The sequence below is a fragment of the Castor canadensis genome, chromosome 11 (genome assembly GCF_047511655.1).
Source record: "Castor canadensis chromosome 11, mCasCan1.hap1v2, whole genome shotgun sequence".
In the NCBI taxonomy this organism is placed as follows: Eukaryota; Metazoa; Chordata; class Mammalia; order Rodentia; family Castoridae; genus Castor; species Castor canadensis.
In genome coordinates this window covers 20,577,170-20,599,538 of record NC_133396.1, presented here as the reverse complement: position 1 = coordinate 20,599,538, position 22,369 = coordinate 20,577,170, and the positions used below count along the sequence as shown (strand labels likewise).

General features: G+C 49.4%; 2 protein-coding genes and 1 long non-coding RNA gene across 4 annotated transcripts in view; 2 read left to right on the top strand and 1 right to left on the bottom strand.

Annotated features, from left to right (window-relative positions):
* Nucleotides 1–11,574, top strand: part of Kcnh4 (potassium voltage-gated channel subfamily H member 4) — an 18,810-nt gene extending 7,236 nt beyond the window's left edge. Inside the window, exons 7-17 of the mRNA XM_020178514.2 lie at nt 500–707; nt 1,953–2,147; nt 2,534–2,733; nt 4,665–4,914; nt 5,744–5,988; nt 6,554–6,595; nt 6,775–7,127; nt 7,395–7,501; nt 8,370–8,443; nt 9,617–10,324; nt 11,343–11,574. Coding sequence (XP_020034103.1) covers nt 500–707; nt 1,953–2,147; nt 2,534–2,733; nt 4,665–4,914; nt 5,744–5,988; nt 6,554–6,595; nt 6,775–7,127; nt 7,395–7,501; nt 8,370–8,443; nt 9,617–10,012 — 2,070 coding nt within the window. The 3' untranslated portion in view covers nt 10,013–10,324; nt 11,343–11,574. The remainder of the gene's footprint in view (nt 1–499; nt 708–1,952; nt 2,148–2,533; nt 2,734–4,664; nt 4,915–5,743; nt 5,989–6,553; nt 6,596–6,774; nt 7,128–7,394; nt 7,502–8,369; nt 8,444–9,616; nt 10,325–11,342) is intronic.
* Nucleotides 2,721–14,202, bottom strand: LOC141413730 (uncharacterized). The gene is made up of 3 exons (XR_012438564.1): nt 13,596–14,202; nt 12,323–12,470; nt 2,721–3,193 (listed from the first exon to the last, which is right to left on the bottom strand). It is a non-coding gene; the product is annotated as an uncharacterized lncRNA (long non-coding RNA).
* Nucleotides 13,267–22,369, top strand: part of Rab5c (RAB5C, member RAS oncogene family) — a 22,755-nt gene continuing 13,652 nt past the window's right edge. Inside the window, exons 1-2 of one of the 2 annotated variants that reach the window (XM_074045749.1) lie at nt 13,316–13,416; nt 13,863–13,910. The gene's annotated coding sequence lies outside the window, so the exon portion shown is untranslated. Of the gene's footprint in view, nt 13,417–13,862; nt 13,911–22,369 lie in introns of both variants that reach the window. The other variant, XM_020178491.2, reaches the window with a different exon arrangement.

Below are 22,369 nucleotides of genomic sequence, written 5' to 3'. Positions count from 1 at the left end.
CTTGAGTCACAGCTCCATTATTTCCTTGGTCTGGGACCTTAAGCAAGTCACTAGACTTTCAGTGCTTTAGCTTATTCATCAGCAAACAGGGAATGATAGTGATAATTGGACCAAAGCATGGGTTTTGTTGTTTTATTATTATTATTACTGTCATTATTACTATTATTTGGCGGAGTTTGGGTTTGAACTCGGGGCCTTGAGCTTGCTAGGCAGGTGCTCTACCAATTAAGCCATGCCCCCAGGCTCCCTACCCGTTTAAGTGAGGATTATAGATGCTTAGCGCAGTGCCTGGCACATAAAGAAAGTCCTTCATGGCTAACTTAGCTTTATTATTCTTTCCCATATACATTTCCTGGCCACTATCTCAGGACTGCAGGGATGGTTTTCTTTTTGCAGCCTCCCCAGCTTCTGGTGGGAAGATTCTGGGAGGGGACTAGGGCTATGTCAGGGCTCTGAGGAGGTGTGCCTGCTGACAACCTCCCCCACTGCCCCACTGCAGACCTCCCTGGTGCACCTGCTGAAGACTGTGCGGCTGCTGCGGTTGCTGCGGCTGCTGCAGAAGTTGGAGCGGTACTCGCAGTGCAGTGCTGTGGTGCTCACGCTGCTTATGTCCGTCTTTGCGCTCCTTGCCCACTGGATGGCCTGCGTCTGGTATGTCATCGGGCGCCGGGAGATGGAGGCCAATGACCCGCTGCTCTGGGACATTGGTGAGCCACCAGCCCCAGATTTTCACTTACCACCTGTTTACCTATTATCCCAAGCTAATGTTTCTACCAGGACTCACCTCTCCCCAACCCACATCCCTCCAGTCATCCAATCCTGGCTTGAAGGCAAGGGCTCTGCCTTTGAGGGCACCTCACATACAGCTTAGCAGAGGAGCAGGAATAGTGATAGGTGGCCAAAACAGCCCCAGGCTCCCTTAGTGTCCCCCCTGGAAGGCAGGTCAGATTCTGGGTACTGTCTACGACACCTCCCTCTCCTTAACCTCAGAACCTGGCCCACCACATCAATACCACCCTCAGTGTTCCTCAGATCTGGTCTCTTCTCCATTCCCTCTGCCCTTTCCCAGTTCCATCTCACCCACCTCTGTTATCTGGGTTCTACAGTGGCCTCCACTGATCCCCTTTTCCCCTTCTCTTCTCCACCCTCCTCACTGAAGCTAAATTGGTCTCCCAAGAATCAATATTGACCTCCCATACCCCTTCCTGGACTCTCAGTTCAGTAGCTCCCATTGCCTTCAAAATGAAGGCCACCCATGTACTCCTTATGTCCCTCTTCCTGCTTCCTGCACCTATGTTTTCTATGCTCTCTTCTCTGAGCCACACTGACCTCCCTCCTGGACCCAGCATGCACTGTTTTCTCACTCTAGGCCTTGAACATGTTTTCCTCCCTGGAACCCTCCCTCTTGCCTCTCTCTTCTTCACCTAGGTGGCTTTGCTGTTCCTTGAGATCTCGACTAAAATGTGCTGTCCTAAGGGAACCCTTCAGGAGCCTACCCCACCCACAACTGCCAACTGGGTTGGCTTTCCCTAATCATAGCATGATTCTTAACACACCCTATATTTCAGTAACTTGCCTCCCACCTGTAATGATTTATTTAATTTCTCTTTCCCCTCCACACTGTAAGTTCTACCATGGTAGGGAGTGTGTCTAGCTGGGTCAAATCCCATCCCCTGCACACAGGAGGTGCACAATAACATACTAGACAGTTGAAGGGGACCTCTATAGTTAGAGGTGTAGAGTGAGTAGCCTTGGGCTGCAACTGTAGCCAGTTCAGTGACCCTGAGGTACAAGCTGCTCCATCCATTTCCTGTGCCAACCCTGGCAAACTGCCCTTCGCCTCTGTAAATACTTGCTTGCCCAAGGTCAAGCACAAGCAGCTCAGGGAAACTCAAGGTTCTCCACCTCTTGTGCAGCCTGGGCTCCCTCCATTCCTCCACCCGTCCCCCCAGGCTGGCTGCATGAGTTGGGCAAGAGACTGGAGGTGCCCTACGTCAATGGCTCAGCGGGCGGCCCATCGCGACGCAGCGCCTACATTGCTGCACTCTACTTCACGCTCAGCAGCCTCACCAGCGTGGGCTTTGGCAACGTGTGTGCCAACACGGACGCCGAGAAGATCTTCTCCATCTGTACCATGCTCATAGGCGGTGAGGCCAGACCCACCACGCCCAGGGTGGGGTGGAGAATCCTGCAAAGTTCAGCATTCACTTTGGGGAAACTGAGGCCCAGAGAGCAAAACATGTCCACCCAAGGTCAGACAGACCTGCATTCATTCACAGACGTTTCCTCAGTGCCCACAACTGTACCCACAAAGAGCAGTAGCCTCTTTCACCAGGGAATGGGAAACCCAAGTGCATGACCTATTGACGTGCTCACTCAGGGAGGAGCATGGGTCAGACCACCACCTTCTGACTCTCCTACCCTCCCCAGGACTCCCAACATCCATCCAGGGCAGGGTGGGTGTGGGAGCTAAGGCAGGTGGCGGTATGGGTGGCTTGAGCCCCTAATACACTGCTGGCTGCCACTGCTGCAGCGCTGATGCACGCCGTGGTGTTCGGGAACGTGACAGCCATCATCCAGCGCATGTACTCGCGCCGCTCGCTCTACCACAGCCGCATGAAAGACCTTAAGGACTTCATCCGCGTGCACCGCCTGCCCCGGCCACTCAAGCAGCGCATGCTCGAGTACTTCCAGACCACATGGGCCGTCAACAGTGGCATCGATGCCAACGAGGTAGTGTGCAGCTCCTGGTCTTTCTGCAGGCCAGCCTCCTGGCAGCGCAGTGGGGACGGGACCACTGCCTCTCCAAGTATGGAATGAAGGCAAACAGGGCCCAGGGAGGTGAGGTGCTCTCTTAAAGGCAAACACAAACCCAAATCCAAATCTCTTTTTCTTTGTACTTGAACATGAAAGCTGAAGGCAGTAGTCCTGGAAATGGGTGAGCACCTTGTCCTCTCTGGGCCTCAGTTTCTCCCCCACCCCCTGGGCAGGTGTGGTAGGCCTGAGTGCCTGTGAACATTAGGCCTGTGGCTGGGGGCTCACACCTGTAATCCTAGCTACTCAAGAAGCAGAGATCAGGAGGATCGAGGTCCAAAGCCAGACTGGGCAAATAGTTCGTGAGACCCCTATCTTGAAAAAACCCTTCACAAAAAGGGCTGCTGGAGTGGCTCGAGGTGTAGTTCAAACCCTAGCACTGCAAAAAAAAAAAAAAAAAAAAGAAAAAAATTAGGTAATACAGTTCTCCATTTGGTCACACCATGTTTCAGGTGCCTGCTCCAGGTAACCTCTTAGTGATGGACACAGAGAGCTTGGAGATGGTTACTCTCAGCCCCTACTATACAGGAGGGGTATTGGTGCCATAGGGTCTTCATTATGTCTGGACCCAGGGGAGATAAGAAAGGTGGCAAAGAAGAGGGAACACCATGAAGGATAAGATGGAAATCAGCCTGCTATAGAAAGGCCATTTTAAGCAAAAAGAGCACTAGGAACCTGGGTCCGGAAGTGCTGGTAAAAGCAGACTGAGTAAGTTCAGGGAACTGAAAGTAGTTGAGTGAGCCTTGAGGAAGGGGTGTATAAATGCTGTAGAGGGAGAAGGGGAGAGGGAGTGGCAGAATCAGGGCTGGGTGGCTGCAGGCCCAGAGCACGGATGACCTTGAATTTAGATTGTGTCCTGACAGACCTGCAGGCTGAGAAGTGGCATGGAATTGATGAGGAAATAGATTGGGAAGGTATTTCTGAGGGAAGGCTCTACAAGACCAGGTGATCTCCAGCTGGCTGCAGGAGAGGAGATCACAGTGATTCCCAGGTATCTGCTTGGGCCTAGGGGTGAAGTGGCAGCATGTGGGAACACTGGGCTTAGGGATGAAGGTGAGAGTCCAGGGTCGGCCCATGAGGAGGGTGTGGAAATACGGAAGATCCCAGGGGAAGTTGCCCAGAAGATAGTTGGAAATACAGGTGTGTATCCCAGTGTTAGGGCTCAGGGCTCACAGGTAGTGCAAAAGTCAGGGTCTGGTTGCCACGGTACAGGGAGAGTGTGGAAAATGAGAAGTGAGTCAGGGGAATGGGCTGAGCAGGGAGGAAACAAGGAAGGAGCAGCCAGAGAGGAGGGAGGAGAACTGAGAGTTCCTCACAGGGCAAGGGGAGACAACAGGGAGAGGTCAATAATCCAGAGTGGCAAAGGGGCTCCATAATGAGGATGGAAATGTGGACATGAACTTTGTCCCTAGGAGGCTGTTGATCACATTCAAGACGTACCATAACACTGCATTTTACAGCAGGGATATGGTGCCCAAAGTTAGGAAATGGATTGTCCAAAGCCTACAGGATTTAGGAGGTTCTAGTCTCCTGGCCTCCAGTTGAAGGTTGACCGACCAGGGATGACTCTTGGCTATATGGGTTTGAGGCCAGAACATGTGTGAGTGACCAGTATATTGTCCATGTACTGTGGACAAATGGGAGAAGACCTGGTCTCTGTCCTGAAATTAGGTTGGGAGGTTGACAGAGAAAGCAAAATTGAGATTTCAACGCACAAGTCTTCCTGAAGGTCTGGGATGGGTGACTTCAAAGCAAAGGAACCCTTGCCTTGAAGAAAGTTTAGCATATTTATAGACTTAACTAGTAGTTCCAGGGGGATGGCCAGAATGACCTGTGCCCCTTATATGCAGTTACTGCGTGACTTCCCAGATGAGCTGAGAGCTGACATTGCTATGCACCTGAATCGGGAGATCCTGCAGCTGCCGCTGTTCGGAGCAGCAAGCAGGGGCTGCCTGCGTGCCCTCTCCTTGCACATCAAGACCTCATTTTGTGCCCCGGGAGAGTTCCTGTTGCGCCGGGGGGATGCCCTGCAAGCACACTACTATGTCTGCTCTGGCTCGCTTGAGGTGCTCCGAGACAACATGGTGCTGGCCATCTTGGGTGAGGACTGTACCATCACCACACTACCCATCCTGAAACCTTCTCCAGGGGCATAGCCAGAGTCTTGGGAATGGAATGGGACTAGTAGATACTTGAAATGCCTGCTGAGGGGTGCTCTTTCTTGGTCCCTTTGCCCCTCTCCCATCCCCTTTTGGCCATTCCCCTTTAACTTACCCCTAGTTCCCTGGGCCATCCTTTAACTCATCAATCCTTTACCAATGACAATCCTTTACCAATGACCATCCCTCAAGGCAACTGATCCTTTCCCATTGCATCATCTCCCAACTTCATTGACCCTTCCCCAATGACTCTAAACTCTTTTGACCTTTACTGACCCCTCTGCCTCCCCGCCACCCCAAGGTACTGGGGATTGAATCCAGGGCCTCACGCATGCTACACAAGCTCTCTACCACTTAAACTATATCCCAGCCTGTTTGTTTTTATTTTGTTTTTGAGATAGGGTCTTGTTACCTTTGCCCAGGCTGGCCTCAAATTCGATATCTTCCTGCCTCTGCCTCCCAAGTAGCTGGGATTACAGGCATGCACCACCACATCCATCTTCTTTTGGTCATTCTTCATTGATCATCCAATTCCACTGATCATTAATCTAGCCCTACTGATATCCCCCATTGACCATCTTCCAGCCTCACCCAGTCATTCTCTACTGGCTTTTTCTAAATTCCATTGATTCTCTTACCAGGCCCCTTGATTGACCCACCTTCAACCATTCTTCAAATACACTAATCATCCCTCAAATTCACTGACACCTTCCACTGATAGCCTATTGGTCCCTTTGGCCCAGCTTACAGTCTCCATTTCTGATCCACAGGGAAGGGGGACCTGATTGGGGCAGACATCCCTGAGCTGGGGCAGGAGCCTGGGGTGGGCACAGGCCCCAGCTGTGTTCTGAAGACCAGCGCTGATGTGAAAGCACTGACCTACTGTGGCCTGCAACAGCTGAGCAGCCGAGGGCTGGCGGAGGTCCTGCGGCTGTATCCTGAGTATGGGGCTGCCTTCCGGTCTGGCCTGCCCCGGGACCTCACCTTCAACCTGCGCCAGGGCTCTGACACCAATGTATGTAGACTGCCCCCTATAGCCTCACCTCCTCCAAGGTCCCGCCTTCAAAGCAGACCTCCCCAGTCCTAGACAGCTTCTTGCATCTCCCTCCACTCTGAGAACATCAGCTCCCACCTACCTCTGACTGTGCTATCCTTGTATTGTTGAGCAACCCTCACTGCACTCCAGACTCCTTCAGAGGATCCTCCCTTTGAGAACAACCCCCCCCCCCACACACACACAGACATACATACACACACCACGTGCTCCTTCTTCAGGTGTCTCTGGACCAGCATCTCCCCTGGGATTTTCTCTTCCCCTTGCTGTCCTTGTGTTTCTTGAGCCCACTTTGTTTTAGACTGGGCCAGGTCTGTACTTTATACCCTAGGCCTTTGTTTTTTGTTACTTTTCATTCTTGTTTTGCTACTCAGTATTCCTCTGAGTTGTAGTTGGTGGCTTAATTCTATAAAAAGAACTCATGCTGTCAACCCCTTAATGCTGTTGGGTGGGACTAGGTGAGGCTGCACCAAGGGAGTGAGGAGGTGGAAGGCAGCTGGAACACTGCCCCTCCCCATCTCCACAGGGTCTCAGCCGCTTTTCTTCTCGATCCCCTCGGCTCTCCCAGGTACCACCCCCTTCCTGGGTGCGGGTGAGGTTGCTTTGGGAGAGGTTGGGAGTGGGGCCCCTTTCCTTGGCTCCTCTGCTGCAGGGAGAAGGGAGAGGGGATGAGGAGCAGCACTGTTACCTAGTGAAGGGTCCTGTTGTTGACTTCCCTGTAACATTGGCTGCCCCCTCTACCCACAGCCTCGCTCAGATAGTTTTGGTTCCTCCTCAGACAAGACTCTGCCATCCATCACAGAGGTCGAAGGTGGCATGGAGCCTGGGGGTGGTTCCAGGCCCCGCCGGCCCCTCTTGCTGCCCAACCTCAGCCCAGCAAGGCCTCGGAGCTCCCTGGTCAGCCTTTTGGGCGAGGAGCTGCCTCCATTCTCAGCCCTTGTCTCCTCTCCTTCCCTGTCCCCATCCCCTTCCCCTGCCCTGGCTGGCCGGGGCCAGAGTCCCTCCCTTCATGGCCCCCCCAGGAGCTCTGCTGCCTGGAAGCCCCCCCAGCTACTCATTCCCCCACTGGGAACCTTTGGATCTCCGGACCTCAGTCCCCGGTGAGACGCCAGCCTCCCCTGCCTTTCACATATCACTGCTGGCTTCTAGAACCTTCTTTAGCCTCCATTTCTAGCATTTCAATCAGTGCTCCTTCCTGTCTCTGCCCCATTTGCCCACCCTCCCTTTCCAACCACAGCTTGCAACCCCACCCAGCCTTGACCACCGTGCTTCCCCAGTTCCCTGGCTTTGCTGCCCCCATTTGCCCTCTGCCTGCTCTGGCCCATATGCCTTTCCTATGGTGCTGATGAGCACTGCCCCATCCCCAGGATAGTGGATGGCATTGAGGACTCTGGCAGCACAGCTGAGGCCCCCACATTCCGGTTCAGCAAGAGGCCTGAGCCTCCAAGGCCCCGTTCACAGCTTCCCCCTACAGGTAAGGGCCAACCGTGGGCTTCAACTCAGTTGCTTACCCATCCATTCAGCCATCCATCCTTCCATCCCACATGCAGTAGGGAACTACCATGTGTCAAGTGCATGCTGGGAACACACAGATTAACCAGCTCTGGCACATGCTCTTGAAGAGTTCCCTTTCTAGTAAAGAAGACATCTGTGTACAAAGATAAATAATTCTAGAATGGTGAGCTAAATACCAGGACTGCAGTTGGAGAAGAGGAGGCACCTGCGTAGTTTGGTGGTACTGGGGTTTGAACTCGGGCCTTTGTGCTTGCTCGGCAGGTGCTCTACCACTTGAGCATGCCCCCAAGTCCCTTTTGCTTTAGTTATTTTTCCACTACAATCTCATATTTTTGCCCAGGCCAGCCTGGACAGTGATCCTATTCCGCTGGAATGACAGATGTGCTCTACCACACCTAGCTTTATTGGTTGAAATAAGGTCTTGCTAATTTTTTGTCTGGGCTGGCCTTGAGCCACAATCCTCCTCATAGCTGCCTCCCAAGTAGCTGGGATTACAGGTATGAGCCACCACACCCAGCCTCTAGTTGCTTCTTAAAGGGTGGGTAGGACTTTGACCAGTGGAGCTGTTGAAAGGCATAAAGATATGCAGAACAGACGCCAAAGAGGAGCTCTGTGCCCAATGCTGGAGCTGGGGGGTAGATGTGGAGGAAGAAGTAACAGGGCCTCAAAACCAGTCTAAGGAGCTTGGATTTCCCACCTCTCTGACCCCAGAGCCTTCTCTTTCTTGCTCCCTGCCTGTCCAGCAACAGAGTCCGGCCTGAGCTGGAGGCTCAAGTATTCATGACCCATGAACTCAGCTGCATACCCTCACCCCATTCTACCTGCAGGAACCAGGCCCAGCCGGGAACTGGCCACCGAGGCAGAGGAAGTGAAGGAAAAGGTCTGCAGGCTGAACCAGGAGGTGGGTTGGGACTGGCTACTCCTCTCCAACCCTGGAGAATGTGACCTTGGGATCAGAGAAGCATCTAGCAGAAGCACATGTCAGATTCTGGAAGAAGAGTTCTGAGTTCAAAGAGTCACACTAGCTAGATGAAGTTGGGCAAGCCCCACAACCACTGTGAACTTTAGTTTCCTTATCTAAAAATGAGAAAAATAATATGTCCTTCTCAGAGTTGGAAGAATGAGATGAGAGTGCATAGTTGCCTGGTCCAGTCTCTGGCATAGGGCAGGTCCTCAGCAACAGTCAACACCCCCTTCAAACTGGCTCAGGGTTTATAGCCTGGAAAGAGGACTCTGCAGCAACCCCCCCCCACCCCCGCACTCCACAATGGGATTCTCTGAGTGTGTGTGTGTGTGTGTGTGTATACCAGAAAACAGGGAAGCTGAGACACCTTCACACCTGGGGGACCTGGGCCCAGATGGCTGAATCCTGGGCAGGAAGATCCCAGATCCTATATACCAAGACACTGCCTCTACCTCCTCCCCAAGGGAACTCAGCCACACAACGACCAGGCCCAGCCCCTGGAGTCGCCTTCCCTCAGTTCTGATAAACAGTGGATACCCCAGAGGGGTGGCACCTGGGCTAGGGCGGGGCCAGAAGCCAGGGCCGGGCCAGTCCCTGTTCTGCAAGATTAAGGGCAAGTCCTGCTTTTGCCCACAGCCTCAGGCAGCCCTCAGTTCTAGGCCAGTGGTTCCCAAACTTGAGTGCCTGTCAGAATCACCTTTTAAATTGAAGATTCCTGAGCCTCACCCAATTTGCAATGTCTGGGGTGGGGACCTAGAAATGTGCATTTTAACAAGTTTCTCAGTAGATTCTGTATTCGATGCAAACCACTGATGTAGACAAGTAAGCTTGTGTGCGAGTAAGGCTGCACCCATCACTTCATAGCTGTATGGCCTCTTTCAGAACATTTTTCTACAACTTGTAGAAGGGAGGGAGGCAGAATAGCAATGTTGCTGCCTCAAATTCTTTTTGGAAAGGTTCTAGGGTATTTACCTCTAGGCAGTGCCCTTGCCCTGCCTTCTCCCCAGGTGGCCATGAGCACAGTGTTTGAAGAGCTTTGTAAACTGTAGAGGGGGGTGTGCTGGGTTATTGTTGGGGGACCTATGAGACAATTTGATGTGTTTTCAACAGATCTCCCGTCTCAATCAGGAAGTGTCTCAGCTGAGCCAGGAGCTGCGGCAAGTGATGGGCCTACTACAGACCAGACTGGGTCCCCCAAGCCATCCGATAGTCTCAGCTTGGCCCCCCAACCCTCCTTGCTCCCAGCGGAGGCCACCATGCATCTCTCCTTGTGTGTCCAGACCACCACCTGGCCTCCAGGATACTACACTTGCTGAAGTCCACTGCTCAGCCAGTATGGGGACAATGGAAATGGGAGCTGTTCCCCTGGACCTGAGACCATCCATGCCGACTCCCTATCCCTCAGAACCTGACCCTCTGGAACCCCCCCCAGTGCCAGAGGCTTCATCCCCAACCCCAAGCCTCATAAGGCACAGCTTCCAGTCCAAGTCAGACACGTTCCACTGACCCTGGCCCTGGGCCCAGGCCTGTCTGGGGTGGGCATTGCTGCTTATCATCCAGGGAGGAGCTGGGCCCTTTGGCCTTCTGCCTCAGGGTCAGCAGCCACCAGCTGGTCTGGATGGCTCTGGATTCTCTGGACTTTTTAACAAAGAATGGCGGCCTCTGACCCTGTACCATTTTCCAAACCTTCCCCCATCCTCTTCCTCTGTGAGGAGAGCCACCTGAGGCCGTGGAATCCAGCAGGCATGAGATGGACCGCGGTGCCCACTAAGCTGGGCAAATGAGATATTCTGCTTTCTCCCCAGGACCTGGAGACAGGTAGAGATTGGGGAGCAAAGGAGAAGGGCAAGGGCCCCAGATCCAGCCTGGGAAATGAAGGCTGAGTAGAGATAAGGCAGGATCTTGGTATCTATTGCAGAAGGAATAGATTGCAGGATTCCATTCTGGACATAACTTAGTGACATTATGAGGGTTTTGGTCCCAGCTCCAGGGTCCTCTACTGAAAACCCTGAGAACGATTTTACTTCCAGAGGTGTAGATTTGAGATTCTGGGTAGCATTAGCGCAATCCAGGACATCTTAGGTCTCCTACCATCAGCCCAGGTTGAAGGAGCTGCATCATCCTACAGCACACATGGGAGACAAACTGATGGTCCCAGACATATATTCTTTGGCTTTCAAAGCATTTAAAAAAAATAAATACTGGCAACTAAAAATTAGTTGCCAGTATTAAAATTCAACACAGGTCACATAAAAAATCCAGTATTTGGCTTCCCTTAAAAAAAATTCTGAGCCAGATGCCAGTGGCTCACACTGTAATCCTAGCTACTCAGGAGGTAGAGATCAGGAGGATCACAGTTCAAAGCCAGCCAGGCAAACAGTTCATGAGACCCTGTCTTGAAAAAAACCATCTCAAAAAAAGGGCTGGTGGAGTGGCTCAAGTGGTAGAGAACCTGCCTAGCAAGTGTGAAGCCCTGAGTTCAAACCCCAGGACTCCCAAAGGAAAAAAAAAATAGTCTGACCACCCTGAACCAACATTCATCTGGCAATTGTCAGTAATCATCTGGTGTTGGGTGGCAATTGTCATTTTTAGATGGAATCTGCAGTCCCTCCTTCTTTGTGGTCACCAAGTTTCTTGGTCATCTCTTGACACCCAGTTAGTTTTTCTCCTTTGTATTCTTTCTTTGGTCTCTGTGGGTATTTGTGTTTACAATTCCAGTCTTAGTGTAGGCTTCCTAGTTCCTGGGCCCAGTGGGTGTTTTGGGGGTACAATAATGTTTGTTTCTACCCCTCATAGAATAGAGATGTCAACATCTCTGTTTGTGTCTTTCTTGCAGGCTGTCACTCATGGTGGTCTCTTCTGCTGCCAGCAACTCAAAATACTTGCAGCATTACTCCCTATCCTGCTTCTATCCCCAAACCTCAGTCAAGGCTGTTTCTTCCCACTTCTAACATGGTCTCACTTAAGGCCTAGACTTCTTGAAAATCCACGCTGGTCTCCAGCCCCTCTTTCCCATCCAACATCGTGAGCTCACTTTTGGATAGGAAATAAACTCTTATATTTTTGTAGTTGTTGCCTCTGACTGTTTTGGGGGGGTTGATCTGAGAGCCCCAGGGCTTTGGAGAAGCCAATTCAGCAGTCACTCCTCACTATACCCCAGGGCCCTGTTGCTGTCTCTAGGAAGGGCAAAGGCGCCAGCCAAGTCACTCGGCACCATATTCATGCTACTAGAGGAGAAATCTTAATGAGTCCCTAAGGCCCTGTTATACCCCCTCCTCCCCTCAATCCAGTTACAGCCACAAATACACATACTGTGAGGGAGAAACAGTTATGGGTCAGGCTTACCTCCCCCTTGGAAAGGTGGGCCCAGGTGACAAATTATCCCTTATGAATAAGGAACTACTGTTCCAGGGTTAGGTATGACAGGGGTGGGAGAAAAGCTTGTCACCAGTCAAGAACCTGCTAGGAAGTTGGGCTTGGTGGCACACACCAGTAATTCTAGCTATTCAGGAGGCAGAGACAGAAGGATAATGGTTCCTGATCAGCAGGAGCAAATGCACAAGACTCTGTGTGAAAGATAAAACTAAAGAGCAAAAGGACTGGGGGCATGGCTCAAGTGGTACAGTGCTTGCCTAGCAAGTAGGAGGCCCTGAGTTCAATCCTCAGTGCCTAAATAAAAATTCTGCCTTCCCACCCCCCACCCCCTTCTTTCTCAACTTTCACTTCTCTGACAATCACTGCCTTCGGGAGGGGAGGTTATAGATGTTATAAGAAGCAAGCACACTGGTGACCAGATAAAACTAGATGTAGACACACCTTTGTGGCAGGTCCTCCCAGACGGGAATTCTCCAGCTCAGGTTTCAGGGTATGAGTGGTGTTCACTGGTGGTCACACTGGTGTAGGCACAATGGCCACGGTTGTCTCTGTGTGGGCTTTGATTCCATACAGGTTTTGAGTAGTGTCCCTGCGGAGTGAAATGCAGAAGCAGAGGAGGTACTGGACTGTGTCGGGAGGTAGGAGGTGGGCAGAAGAAAAAGTGGTCCTAATCCATGTTGAGGGGGATAATATTGAGGGGAAACAGAAATGGTCCTGACCCACATGTGGTGTAGGGAGTGGTTCTAATCTATACTGATGGATGGAGAGTGCCCAGGCAGAGGTTGTATGACTCTGTACTTGGCATGAGAGAAGAGTTAGTTCCGTTTGGGGGTGGCGGAAGGTCCTGGTGTGTTTGGAAGCTGAGCCAAAGTAGGAAGGCTTAAGGCAGAAGCTCTCCCTTTGATTTCACCTGGTTTCCTTCAGAGAGCACTCCCTACAGCGTTTCCACCGCCTCTCCCGTTACAGAATGTCCCCAACAGACGGGATCTCAGAGCTGACTTGGTCGCAAAGTGCACACAGAGGCTTCTCCGGATAAGCGAGTGTACAGGACTGGTTCACACGGCCATATGTGCATATTCATTCACATCATATTTTTCCCTTCCCAATTCTGTATACAAAGTCTTTTGCCCTCTCTCAGTGCTCCGCCACCAGCCTCCCGTGGGGACGCGGTCAGCAGGCCTTGCCGGGCCCCGCCCAGCCCGCAGCCAGCTCCACCCTAAGTACAAGTGCCAGGCAGCCACCTGCTTTTCCCAGGGCTGCAAACTACAAGTCCCGTCATCCCCCGTGCGTGCTCTACCTCCTCTCCTGCGCCCCCCGCCGGCGTCGCTTGTGGGTCGGCCAAGAGTGCCTCCCATTGGTCTCTCCGCCCCGTCAGTCACCTGGGAGTAAGGAGGGGCGGGGCGGAGTTGGAGATCCGGATCCGGAGCGGCTGAAAGGCGGAAGTGGAGGCCGGAGCCTGGGACACCGCCGGGGGGGAGAGGAGCGGAGTCTGTGCGAACCCCGGCCCCAAGTAACGCCGCTGCCCCAGAGCCGCGGTGAGTGTGCCTGTCCCAGGACCAGTGTCTTGCCTGCGCTGAAGCCTCTTCGGGCAATCCTTCCTCTTGCTAAACATCAGCTTAGTGGGATACTGACCCCTCCCCCGACCCGTAGCCCCCTCTTCAGGGGCTCCCCAGGCGTCGGGCCAAAGGGAGAGCTCTTTCCTTTGCTTACCTACCCTTTGTAGCCTTAGGGACCCTTCTGTGGCTCTCCTTCGGTCTGTCCAGTTCAGTTGTGGGAGAGAGGGATCTTAAGTTTCGCTCCCCGGCCCCCCCCCAGCTCCCAAAATTTGAGGAGGGTCTTTGCCAGGTGTGAAGGAACCCTGTCTCCTTTCTCTTCTGGAGGTAGCGGAGAGTACTGTCTGTCGCCGTTTTCTTTCCCCGCGTCCCACAAAAAAACAGTGTTCCCTCCAGCTCTGAAAGAATTTTATCTCAATTTCCTTTAGGCGGCGGAGGAGGAGGGTTCTGGGTAAGACCGTTCCACACGCACAGAAGTACGTTTGCTTTCCCACCGCTCCTTACTTCCTCTCCTTCCTCAAACCACAGAGCCAACCAGGTCTTAAGCACAGTTTGAATTCTGGGTCACTTGTTGGGAATCAGCTGTCTTCTGTTTTGCTCCCTGTGTCCCCAGCCCTATCCTTTAGTTATGTTATGTATCTCTGAGTGTGTATCTGTCTTCCTGCCTCTGACGAATTTAGCTGAGGTTTGCTCAATCCTAGTTACAGATCACAGATCAGGGTGGATCTGCCCATTCATTATCTTCTCTCTCCCCTCCTCCTCTCCCACCCCCACCCCCTTGCTCCAGGCTCAGAGCCGTCCCTTCAGAGCATGTGAGTGGTTTCCAAGCTGCTGCAGAGGGACTGCTCCTCCAGGGACTGTGTCTGCTGATCTGTAGGGAGGAGAATAAGACCAAACATGAGGAGTCTGGAGTTGAGGGGCCATCTCTTTCCCAAACACATACACTGTGCAACTGAGCAACAGGTTCATTCCACACCACAGTCTTTTTCCAGTCATTTCTGGGCTTGGACTTACTACACAGGAGTAAATTGAGATGATTAATTTTTGCAGGCAAAGGAATTTCCATACTTTCTAGAAAATGCTGGTGTCCCCAACCGAATTGACATACGATCTTTGTGTGTTGCTTGGGACTTAAGTGTGTAAAATGGCTGCTGTCTCAGACCAAGCTGAAAGGTTCTTTTGTTGTGTGGCCAAAGTACAGGCCAGAGACTACTTTTGAGGAATAGCCTTACTCTGAGGCCATGACTGACCCTTGCTGTCTACATTGGAGGAAGGGAGGGAAAGCCATGCAATCCTTGGGTATTCCTGCAGTTCTTCAGTGTCCTGGACTACCTTAATGGTCCTTGGATGCTACTTGCAAAAGCTTGAGATCTTTTTGACTACTTCTGGACAATTGCTAGTCTCTAATTCTTACATTTGGGAGGGGATGGTCCTGGGGTTTGAGCTCAGCACTGTGCTTTTGCTAGACAAATATTCTACTCCTTAATCCACACCTCCAGCCCTTTTTGCTTTAGTTTATTTTTCAGGTAAGGTCTTACTATTTTTTGCCCAGGGCAATCCTCCTACTTCTGTCTCCTACCTAGCCTGGATTACAAGTATGTACCACCGTGCCTGACCTTAATGCCTACAATATTTGGAGCTAGACCTGTGATGGACTTATTTCAATTTTATTGGACAACAAGAAGAACAACAAAACCATTCCTTACTAGGCTCACCAGCTAGATCACAAGCTATCTGTGGGCTCATTAGAGTCTCCTGTGGCTAGCTGAGTTTCTCTAATTTGGTCAGCTGTATCTCTGAAGGACAGGGACAGGACCAGAGAGGCCTGACTGCTCACCATCCTTTGGTCTCTACTAGACTTACTTCTTCAGGAGCAGATGGTGACTCTTCTTGGAGCTCTTCAGGTGTCCTGGGATGAGGCAAGGCCAGCCTTCTGAGAGGCCCTTCTTTCATTGGTCTGGACATACTTTTATCTGACTCTGGAGCACTTTTGGAGGAAAAACTCCCTTTCAGAGGGACAAGGAAGGGACCAGACCTCCAAGTGGTTCTGTAGTTACTCTGGCATTCAGAAATTATAGAGGCTCAGCAGAGATCTGACACTGCTCAGCAGAGAAAGAAGGTCTCTGGTGAGAGGGAAGCCCTTCGTTGCAGGCTGCTGCTCTCCTTCCTTCTTGCCTTTCACAATTAGTTGGCCTTTTTCTGCCTTTATTCTATAGGAGGACTAACGTTTCTAAATCATTGTAAAGTTGGAATGTCTTTTCTTACACATTCCTCACAGGTGTCCTAGAGATAGTGTGATTTGTGTCCACTTTTAGAGACGATGGCTTGTGGTCAGACCATGGCTTGGGACTTGGGATCAGTTGTAACCTCATTTTTCCTAATAACAGGTCCTCTTCCCAATCTGGTCTGCTTGTTGAATGAATGAACACACAGGCTGAGTGAGCAAGGGCACAAGTTCATACTCTTAGTCATCTTCATCATTGGAATTCCTCCTTTTCTTCCGTTTTCACCCACCAGCCTCTTCCCCCAACCTCCTATTGTATTCTTTGCTTTGTTTTTCTCTCCCTTCCCATCCCCTTCCCTTCTTTTCCAGTATTAGGATTGAACCCAGGGCCTCACACATGCCAAGCAAGTGATCTATCATTTTAGCCACTCCCCTAGTCCCTATCTTCTTTCTTAACCCTCTTCTGCTCTGCCTCTGGGGTCCATAACAGCCGAGAGTCCCAAGCTAGTACTTTTAAGAACCCAATAATTTGCTAATATCTGCATGCCATTAATTTATTGGAAACCTGAAAGTCATGATAGCTGGATAATGAAAGTAAGAGTGGGCTGAAAGGTGTCACTGGGCAGAGTTGATGGATCAAGAACCAGCTGAGCTGGCCTGTGATTGGCCCTCTAATTCCCCTTTGATGCTGCTTACTGCTTGCAAGTGGGAAAAATGTGCTTCTCCACCAGGAGCTCCTCTCACTAGAATTTACATGGGAACAACCAAGTCATAAATTTAAATTCAGCACCACTCAAGCAAGTGCTTCTTAGAAAGAACCTTGTAACCCTTGCCCAGTAAACAGAGAGGCAGTGTAGATGGAAGGAATTAGAGCCTTAAAGTCAGCTGGACCTGAATTCCCATCCTCACTTCCCTACTTACCAGCTGGGTATCCTTGGACTTGTTACTTGACCTCACTGGACCTGTTTGGGGTTATTAAATATCTAACAGAATTAGAAACAACTGTACCTGGCCAGTCCAGTGCCAGGTACAGAATAGATCCTCACAAAATAGCAGTTGCCTTTGATGGATAGGTGGGATTTTGAAGGTATATCATAATTCATCCCTAGAAGTCTGATTCAACATTTGTACCAAATGTCTGCTGCGATATCTAGTACTTTGCTTGATGGTTTCATATGTTGTCTCTTTTCATAGATATTGAACAGAAGTGATACGAGTTGTGTTTCCATTTTACAGAAGAAAATGGTAACACAATCATTGTGCTGCTCCCTTTGGGATTCTCAGACCCACTGAGACCATGTGGTGTGCTGTGAATACCAGCACACCACATGGTATTCACAGTTGAGGTCTTTGCATCTTTTAGGTTATAAGCATTTTCACATTAAAGCTGTCCTGTATCAATTACAGGTGGCAGGGCTAAGTTTGCATGGTTGTAAACAAAACAGGAGACCTGAAGACAATATTTTAGTTGTAGTAGACTGTTTTGACTTTGATTCTTAGATTCTTGGTGTTTGCATCTCCTCTTTCCTGACTTAAGTTGACTTTTTTTTTTTTTTTTTTTTTTTTTGCCATAAAAGGGCCTCTTAGCTGCTGGGGAAAGTGCTCTATCACTGAGCTACACATCCAGCCAAGAGTCAGGGTACTTTTGTTGGAGCAGAGCAGTTTGAAAAGCAGTGTCTCAGGTAGGGTTTACAAACTAGGATGTCCCAAAATCCAGATAATAGTGCTTTCAAGAACCTTGGCAGAAGGCCTGGAGGCATGGCTTCAGCTATAGAGTGTCTGCCTTATAAGCATGAAGCCCTGAGTTCAAATCCCAGTACCATCCCCCCCAAAAAAAAAAACTGGTAGAGGACTTTGGCTCATGCCTGTAATCCCAACTGTTCAGAGGCAGAGATCGAGGAGATCATGGTTTAAGGCCAGCTTAGGCAAAAAGTTAGTGAGACCCATCTCAATAAATAAGCCAGGTATGATGGTGCATATCTGTAATCCCAGCTACATGGGGGGAATACATAGGAGGATAGTGGTCTGAGGCCAGCCCTGGCAAAAACTAGAGACCCTGTTTGAAAAGTAAAGTAGGGCTGGTGGAGTGGCTCAAGCAGTAAGAGCATTTGCCTAGCAAGTGTGAGGCCCTGAGTTCAAACTGCAGTACCACCAAAAAAAAGGTAACTAGAGCAAAAAAGGGGCTGGAGCCTGGCTCAAGTGGTATAGCACTTGCCAAGCCAATGTGAGGCCCTGAGTTCAAACCCCAGTAATGCCAAAAAGCAAAACAAACAAACAAAAAACTTGGCAGAAGAGAATTGGAATTTATTTAAAGGAGTCCTCTGCATCTTTAATTGCCTGACATTGTAAAAGACTAGTTTTTTCAGAGTAAATAGCCCTGTTTCCTGTATACAGGAGCAGTAATACAAATAAATGCTTAACTTCATGAGCTTTACTACCATATGCCTAGCACTTTTCTGGGCCTACTCCCTTCTCCCAACAACCCCAGAAAGGAGGGCATGTGTTTTCAGCCCCATGTTACAGTGAGGGACCCTGCAGGAGTTAGAATAGAAAGTTTGTACTTTGATTATTGTACAGTACAGCTCTCTTTGTCCCATCTCTGAGATAAATTTATGTGATTCCCTTTTCCTAGAAGGCTCTTGTTCACTTTACCTACCTGGAAGCTGCATTTTCTTACTTTTCTCTCTAGTCAGCTTAGATGTTGCTTCTTCTATGAAGTTTTCCATTGGTCCAAGGAGGTAAGGATTCTTCTGCATGGCCTTTCTTCTCACTGTTGGCTCCCTGCTCCTTTTTACCTCCTCTGTTATATGAGCCCTTTAGGGTCATAGATCATCTGTTTTATTTCTGCATGGTCCGTAGCCAACCTGGTACTCAGCATAATGGGTCCTCCACTGGAGCTGTTAAAGGGAAGGCAGACATCCAAACGTGCCTGCCTGCTTCCTTTAACACCCTCTCCCAGACTCATAGAGTTTGGATGTAGTGAACCTGTGTACTTACTTCATCTGAAAAAGTTGCTCATAGATAGCAGAACAAGCAGGTAAACAGAATGATTGTTACAGAGCAGATAATGGTTGGGACCTGCCAGGTCACAAACCAAATTTCCAGAAAGTAGAGCTTTCCAAATCTCCATTTCCAGTGAAGGGTTTAGTAGGAGAGATGGGTCTGACTTTGAGTGGCCACAGTCTTGGTGACCAGCTTCTACAGTTTGTATGTCTGATAGCAGGACAGAACATGCTGTTTTTGCTGTTGCATGTGGTGAGGCAGCACCAAACCCAGGCCAGCACTTAGCAAGGATGAGTGGAAGTGAATTTCACTCTGGTCTGTGACTGCTATTTTGTGTGTCTACACAGGGCTCATTCTGGAGAGTGAGGCTGGTCCTAAGCAAGTGGTAGCAGGGCTAGGGGTAGTAAGTAACTCCTTGGTAGAGTGTTTGCCTTGCATGCATGAGGCCCTGAGTTCAATTCCAACACCAAAAGAAAAAAGAGGGCTGAGGGCAAGGCTAAAGTTGTAGAGCTCCTGTCTAGCAAGTATAAGGCCCTAGGTTCAAACTCCAATACCACCAAAAAAGAAAAAAAGTGGTGGCAGCAGTGGAAGGTGAGAGCTGCCCTCCTTGAGTATTTCTGAGGTATTCTTTTAAACTCTCTACTCCCATGCCTGCAGAATTTGGGCATAATCCTCTGCTTACCTTGAGACTGTTGTTCTGGCTTCCTGCAACCACCTTCCCGCATACCCCTCTTATCCCTGTTCTATGTCAGGTTAACTTATCTGCAGGAATGTGAGTTTATGATACTTGGAGTCCTTGGATCGTGTCTTGTCACAAGATGAGCCGCTGCCTTTTTTTTTTTTTTAATGACCTTTTCCTTTTAGAATAGTTTTAGACAAGTTATGAAGGAATACAGAGAGTTTTCTCACAACCCCTCTCCACCCAGTGTCCCATTAGTAGTTTGTTGTATTAGTGTTGTATGTACATTAAAGTGCAGGCTTCATTCAGATTTCCTTAGGTTTTACCTGATGCCCTTTGTCTGTCCAGGAGTGCACAGTACATTTAGTCCTCACATCTTAGGCTGATAATTTCTTAGACTTTTTTTGTTGTTGTTACTGTTGTACTGGGGTTTGAACTCAGGGCCTCACGCTTGCTAGACAGACGCTGTATCACTTGAGCCACTCCACCAATCCTTTTTTATGTTGGTTATTTTTCAAGATAAGGTCTCGTGAACCTTTTGCCTGGGCTGGCCTGGAACTATGATCCTCATGATCTCTGCCTCCTGAGTAGCTAGGATTGCAGGCTCAAACCATTGGCATCTGGCTGACTTTTTTGGTGGGGAAAGGGGGAGGGCAGAGTTGGGGTTTGAACTCAGGGCCTTGTGCTTACTAGGCAGGATCTCTACCACTTGAGCCACACCCTCAGCCTTTTTATTTTTTATGTTTTTGCCTTAGTTATCTTTTTCAGATAGGGTGTCATGTTTTTACTCAGCCAGCCTGGACGGCCTCCCACATAGCTGGAACCCTAGGCATGTGTTACCACAACTGGCTTGTTGACATGGGGTCTTGCTAACTTTTTGCCCGGGCTACTCTTGAACTTCTATCCTCTTGGTCTCTACTTCCTCAGTAGCTGGGATTACAGGTATGAGCTACCACACCTGGCTCAAGTTTCTTAGATTTTACTTGCTTTTTATGACCTTGACAGTTTTGAGGAATATTCAGTATTTTGTAGCATGTCTCTCACTTGGGATTTGTCTGATGTTTTTCTCTTGATTAGACTAGGGTTTGGAGTGATGGGAGGTAGATTCAGATGTAAAATACCATATTAATTCTTTTTAAACACAGCTCCTTGAGCATGCTAGGTAAGTGCTCTACTACTTGAGCTACACCCTCAGTCCTTTTATCTGTTGTTTTTAAGATGGGGGTCTCCTAATTTTCTCTGAGTTGGCCTCAAATTCATGATCCGCCTTTGTCTCCTGAGTAGCTGGGATTATAGGTTTGCAGTACTACACCTGACTTAAAGTGCCATTTTCATCACATTATATCAAGCGTGACTTACCACAGTCTATGTCAATCTTAGTAAGTTGAAACTTCACTGTAAAGTTCCACCCCCTTCATATTGTATTCTTTAGAAGGACATCACTATGTATAGCCCACACTTAAGGGGTGGGGAGTTAGGCCCCTTCCTGTAGGGTAGAATACTTACATGAATTATTGAATTCTTCTACACAAGAGATTTGTCTATTCTCACTTATTTATTCAATTATTTATATGTCAGTATCGAATCATGAATATTTATTTTACACGTTGGTATATAACCCAATCCTACTTTCTTTTATTGCTCAGATTGTTCCAGCATTGACCATTCTTTGCTCTTTCAGCTTCCTTTGACCTACCCCATCATTGTGAGGTTTTCTGTTTTTGTTTTTTGAGCACTTCCTTACTTTTTGGCACTACAAGATGCTCTTTGTGTATTTCCTGCTCCAGTCCTAGAATTAGCTGTCTTTCCAAGGCCACTGCCTGTTTAGCAAACATTTTATCTCCAGTATGTTGATAGGGAGTTATATGGATGGGTTCCAGTTGTTCTTCGTGCAGTGGTTAGTCCTAGTCACTGAACTCTCCAGAGTTGGGTAAGGTGGAAATGTACCTGGGAAATCCACTCTGTGAGAATCAACTCATTCTGGCAGTTGATTCCAACAGCAGGCTGCTGCACCTTTACTCACTCATTCATACTGATCTTGCACCTGATCCAAAAAAATGGCATTTACTTTGGCATTTTCTGTCTAGAAAGATGTGCTGTATGGACATAATCATTCTTGGTTTCATATGCTAAATTCTCCAGCCAAACCTTCCTGGACTGTCTGCATCTGGGATTATATGTGAAATCCCATGTGGTCTGGGTCCTTGTCTTTTGCTACCTCCCCTTTGGGAGAGTTTGTGTGGCCTTTGTGGCTCTAGGCAGGCTCAGGGCAGACTGTCACTGCATAGCTTAAATCCTTTCATGGTACTGTCATCTCTGAAGACATGTAACTTGAGCCCTGCTAACTCAGAATCCTAACAGGAGCTGGTTTACAAGCCTCTTTCTTGCCTTCTATTCATAGTTCTATGTGTGTCCCCTTCAGGTGGCTCTATCAGGAGTGTCCCAGGCATGGAGGAGCATGTGGGTGGCCTCCCTTACCCTGGCTGCTCTCCTAGTCATCAGATGGCCTTCTGGGCTGCTCAGATTGCTGTGGTAATGAATGACGCCCACTTCCAAACCTCTCTCATTTTCAGCCTGGTTTTTAAAAGGATCTCTGGTTTCTTCATCAGCTGCCCTGTTCTTGTCCCCTCCCCTTCTCAGCAACTGAACTACTTCTTCCCTTTCCTGAAAAAGAGGCTTTGAGATGGAAGAAAGGGCCTAGGGGCTTTAAGGCGCTTTGTGTTGTGTGCTGTTTTTTTTTTTTTTTTTAAAGGGGTTATGATTTGCCTTGCCTTAGGGGTTTCTACAAACTGCAGATTTGTGGGATGGTGGTGGTTGTGGCATTGGGAGCGTCTCCAGAGAATTCAAGATTGAGGTTATTGACAGGACATTGGGAGTCTTCTAGGAAACCAGGCCTCCTTCTAGGAAACTAGTGAAAGACATCCTCTTCAGCATCTTCTCCACACAGGGGGCTCTGGAGAATGGGGTCTGGGAAAAATGGAGGTGAAAGAATTAATATATGCTAAGTCAAAAATTAAATTAAAATACAG